General features: G+C 41.5%; 1 protein-coding gene across 1 annotated transcript; it reads right to left on the bottom strand.

Moving 5' to 3' along the window:
• Nucleotides 1-1383: 1383 nt before the first annotated feature.
• LOC115310495 lies at nucleotides 1384-2856 on the bottom strand. Its single transcript, XM_029968888.3, has one exon. The coding sequence runs from the start codon at nucleotides 2848-2850 to the stop codon at nucleotides 1384-1386; it is 1467 nt and encodes a 488-aa protein (XP_029824748.3). The 5' UTR covers nucleotides 2851-2856.
• Nucleotides 2857-5365: the final 2509 nt, after the last annotated feature.

Below are 5365 nucleotides of genomic sequence, written 5' to 3'. Positions count from 1 at the left end.
TTTTAAAAATTCATTGGGTAGATTGTCAGGGCCAGCACTCTTTTTACTATTGAGGTTAAGTAAGAGCTGCAAGACACCTTGTTCGGTAACTACTACATCGTCCAATGTGGGCAGAGCTGAACAAGAGACAAAAGAAGGTATATTATCATTATCCATAGTAAATGCAGAAAGAAAGTACTTGATGAACATCTTCGCTAGATTGGTTTTATCATTTGACAGTGATTCTAGGTGTGACTTAGTTTTAGGGTTAACGTGACTCCAGAATTTACGAGGTGACGACTTGATAAACGACTGAAGTGTCACATTGAAAAATGAATGCTTAGCTGAACTAACTTTGAGGCCAAGTTCTGTATTCAGCTGTGCCAACTTATCTTTATTAAGAGGTGTTTTAGTTTTCTTTGCACATTTGCGCAGCCTGTTTATTTTACGTTTCACGTGAATAATTTCCCGCGTTATCCAAGGGTTTTTTCTGTCAATTCTTTTCGTCTTAGTTGGGATAAAGTTTGAAATGCAGAACTGAATGGCTACTTTAAATTCGTTCCAAAGGGTATCGGTAGTGGTAAGAGCGTTGGAGAAGAGTAATTGGAAGGTATCAAAATGCATATCAAAGTAATCGAGTACGCCAACGTCGTCTGCATTGCTATAGTCCAGTACTGTAGAAACTTGCGGCGCAGCAGAAGCTACAGAGTTCATTTTAAAGGAGCACAAAACCATTTCGTGGTCAGATATACCATCTAAGACGTCGATATTGTACTCGTGGCTCAGAAAATGATCACTAACAAAAACCAAATCGAGCACTGTTTGTGTCGAGCCTTGAATACGAGTGTTTTCGGTAACAATTTGAGTTAGGTTATAATGAAAACATAGTTCAGAAAGAATATCAACACCATAAGATAATTTCTGGGGTTTAGAAAAGGACCAATCAACTAGAGGTAAATTAAAGTCACCTGCTATTATGATCTTACTGCTCATGTTAAGATTCTTATGCATATAATCATACATATTACGAAAGAACTCTGGGGCTGTGTTTGGGGGTCTGTAGGCCACAGCAATGAAGCAGCAACTGTTCTCATAGCTGATTTTACACCATAAGCACTCAATTCCCTGGGAATTGGGCAGCAATGTACATGAAATCCCATTTCGAGCAAGAATCGCAACTCCGCCGCCACGTGATCCCCTATCTTTGCGCAAGATTGTGTAGTTGGGAGACGTGATTTCGCTATCTTGTATACTGTCTGACAGCCATGTTTCAGTGATTACAACAATATCAGGTTCGGTATTCAGAATAGCTGTTTCAAGTTTATCAGTTTTATTCACGATACTCCTCGCGTTTAAGTTGAGTAGGCGAAATTCGTAATCATTATTGATACGGCTAGGCTTTAGTCATGGACTTGAAGCCTGTGCAACATCAGCTATCAAACTCTTGTCGTTTTTGACGTCGCCCCAAGTATACACTTTTCCGTTTATTTTAACTTTGTCGTACATCAAAGTGACCTTTTCACCGGCAAGCTTATTCGGTTTCGAGCTCTCGAGCAGTTTTTTTCTGATTCCCTGAGCTCGTTTCGAGTAGTCCTCGCTGATTGATAATGGTTCATTCTTTAACCTATTACAGTTACGTAGAATTTTCATCTTGTCTCTGAAGTCAAGTAGTTTGAGAATCACTGGACGAGTTTTACCTTCAGTTGGTTTTTCCAGGCGATGTATGCGTTCAATTCCCTTGGTTTTTACGGACAGTTTGTCCTCAAGGACCTCCTTTGTTACTCGCTCTTCGAGTTTGCTGCTGTCTTCGTTTGGCAGCTCAGAAAGACCGAAAATAATTAGATTATTTCTTCTACTGCGATTTTCTAAGTCATCAATCTTATACACGAGTGATGCAACAGTAGATTCGAGTTGTTTTGTCCTGTCTTGGTTTTGGTTCACAGCTGACCTCAGACCTTCAAAGCTGTTAATTTGCAACTCTATGGTCTTTAGTCTGGATTTTGTTTCCGCTTGGCTCAATTTGATTTCCCTGACGTCAGCGGAGATAATATCTAGTTTTTGCAATATTGTTTCTAGAGTAGGCCCGGGATTTACTTCTACATCACCACACAACAAAAGTAGGTTTTTCGGCAACATTCCAAATTCACACAGCACACTCAAACAGCTCCGTGGGCACGGTAGCAAGAAGAGACAAATATTGTTACTGCGGAGGCAACAAGGATATTGTTTCCCTACCTGTGCAATGAACACGAAGTGGTTTAGAAGCGTCATCTTGATGATGCCACCGTGCCCACGAAGAAGTGCAGGTTCCGGCCAGTCTTTTATAGTGCCGAGCGGCGCTAGAGTAGCTGCTGTCACTGTCGATATGGGTCGTGGAAAATCCAAATGTCCGTTGAAGTTCCACAGGAAAAAGTTGTCCAGATCCGTCACACTTCGCTCCGCGTTATCGGCTGGAACGGCGAAGCCGCCGCGATGATCAGCCGCTTGATAGTGCTCGGAGACGCCCATATCCTGGTGCAGCGGCAGAAGCAGCATCTGTGCAATGAACACGAAGTGGTTTAGAAGCGTCATCTTGACGATGCCACCGTGCCCACGAAGAAGTGCAGGTTCCGGCCAGTCTTTTATAGTGCCGAGCGGCGCTAGAGTAGCTGCTGTCACTGTCGATATGGGTCGTGGAAAATCCAAATGTCCGTTGAAGTTCCACAGGAAAAAGTTGTCCAGATCCGTCACACTTCGCTCCGCGTTATCGGCTGGAACGGCGAAGCCGCCGCGATGATCAGCCGCTTGATAGTGCTCGGAGACGCCCATATCCTGGTGCAGCGGCAGAAGCAGCATCTGTGCAATGAACACGAAGTGGTTTAGAAGCGTCATCTTGACGATGCCACCGTTCCCACCGTGCCCACATATCCACACAAACGGCTCATAAAATACATGTTATTGCTTCTCTGCGTAGCAGCGCTCAGGACGAAGCGAATCAAGGCAGTTTCTTCACTTTTAAATACTGTAAACGACTTTATTTTCGTGAGGACCTAATTCTCGCAAAGTTCGCGAATCGCCTACAATTCCGAAAAATAGATCCCGTGAACAATTCCGGCAAAATGTAAAAACATTAAAATCTATATTGCGATCCCAGCGCGTCGCGAAAATTAGAATTTGCGAATTATTCCACAACTCCAACTTTGGCCTAAATCGCGAAATATTGAGCCCGCGAAAAATAAATATTTTACAGTAGTTGTTCTACCTTTCCTTTTTGGTCGTTGACTTTTTAATATGGTAGTTAATGTCACTATATCAAAGTCACTATTCACATCACGTACAATGGTGAGTATACACGTTCAGTGAACTAACATTGTGCTAACAAAACCACGCCAAACGTATCTGTTCACAGCACCTGCTGAAGCTTTCCAGCATCAGCAAATGTTGTGGTTGTAGTTCCCGAACCCCGTTTGTAATTGGTGTGTAAGGGACTGATCAGGTATGTTCTTGATAGAAAAAAGGAAACAATAACAAAAACTGGGCTGATTTATCAGTGCGATGCTGCGCACTGATAGATCATTTGATTTATCAGTGCACAACATTTGATTAGTTGACAAACTAATCAAATGTTGTATTTAGGCGTTTCAGTGTACTCCATATCTGCTTGAAGTGAACTTCTAAAATAGGAGCTTTTCAATATTTTGGTAGTTTAAGTCAAACTACCAAAGTATTGCAGTCAAAAGGAACTTAGAGTATAACACAACAGTATTTACGATTTTCAGGTATTTTAAGAGTATTCTGCACGTATTTTTGATTGCTCCATTTTTTTAGGGTTAGAGTATATTTTGCATGAATTAAATAAATATCTCAAGAAATATATGTGAAAGGTATTTTGTGCCTATTAATTTAGTATTTACATATTTCAAAACGCGTGAAGGGAACTTCAAATGTGGTTGAAGTAAAGGTATTTCAAAATGAGTTTTAGAAGTATATTTCAGTACTAAGTTTAAAAAAAAGAAGTTTATATTTTCGGTCTATTTTTCGTGTACTTACAATTATGAACTGTATTTCGAATAAGCTCAAATTAGAATGTGGTATATTTCAAACGTATTAGTTTTCGCTAAGGGAAGCCAGAATTGTTATCATCACTCGATAATCAACACTAGCTTTGAGGGCCTTCTCAACGTTGGAATCCCCATCCCCCACAACTCTTCTGTCTTCTAGGCCATGCATCTCACGTCTTTTCAGGAATCCTTTGGCAATGATATCAGACTCCTTTGCAGTTGAAGGCCCGTCCCAGTTTTTGAACCAGACGTGATGGTGTGAAGTATCGTTCTTGCTCATGGAGAAATTTCAAGTTCTGCAAAACATGTTACGAAAATAGTAGTATAGGATTTCTTTTTCCTGAGCCAATGATAACAGCAACACCTGAGCTTGACGTGTATCGGTAGCCATAACTGCGGTGGGCCCATCCAGCATCGATGACGACCGCTATGTACGGCAATCCACCCTCAGCGAAGTCTCCGGCTTCGCATACCCATTCTGTGCTCTTCTTTCCCAGCCGCGACCATTTCAGAGAGCAAAATGTCTTCCCTCTTCAACCCCACGGTCTCTTTATATTTACTGAATGTCGTTGGCGACATGCAAGAAATGTTCAGGAGAGAGAATATTTTTTCTGTTGAGCTGAACCCATTTCCTGTTGAGAACGTGCCCATTGCAGCTGCATCATTGATGTTGGCTTGCTTCGAGTGCTCAGTTGAAATGATCCGTTCTTTATTACAATGCGTTTATACAGACGTAAACGAAGAGCAGAAGTCCTGCCTTCGCTCACGTTCACAAACCGAAATGTGCCACGCGTGTCCTTAGGGCAATCACAGCGTTCAAGTTTATGGATTTCGGTAATGAAATTCCCAACCAAAACTATTCTTCTACTCTTGACTTTAAGTTACTCTAGTGGAAGAGGGCAAACCTGAACTGTGTATGGTAGCTTATCATTTGAGATACAGGTGCAGCTTCCATCGCTTGGATTGGAGGCGATGATGCTGGGCAGATTGTGTGCACTCAAGGTTGGTGAGCTTGCTGATGGCGTTGACTCTGGTACAGAACAGGTCGTCCGATTTGACACGGAGCTGTGAAATGGAAGTGAAACATAAAAAGAGTAAGTTAAGATTAATTTTAGCATCGCAACATTGAGCAAATAAAAAGAAATTTGTATTCCCTCATCATTCGGGCTCGCACGCTATCTCACGTCCGGTTTATCTGTGAATAAAAAAAAAATATCATGCCATATTGAATAAAGTAAGCCTGTGGATAAACTTTTTTTTTGTCTCATCAAGAGCCACATTTGTTTCCATTTTTTTACATAGACGAGCTTGAAAGAAAACAAAAGCAAATTAGACACCACATGACA

Source organism: Ixodes scapularis, unplaced genomic scaffold (assembly GCF_016920785.2).
Source record: "Ixodes scapularis isolate PalLabHiFi unplaced genomic scaffold, ASM1692078v2 PGA_scaffold0__279_contigs__length_252992795, whole genome shotgun sequence".
In the NCBI taxonomy this organism is placed as follows: Eukaryota; Metazoa; Arthropoda; class Arachnida; order Ixodida; family Ixodidae; genus Ixodes; species Ixodes scapularis.
This window is presented reverse-complemented; position numbering and strand designations above follow the sequence as displayed.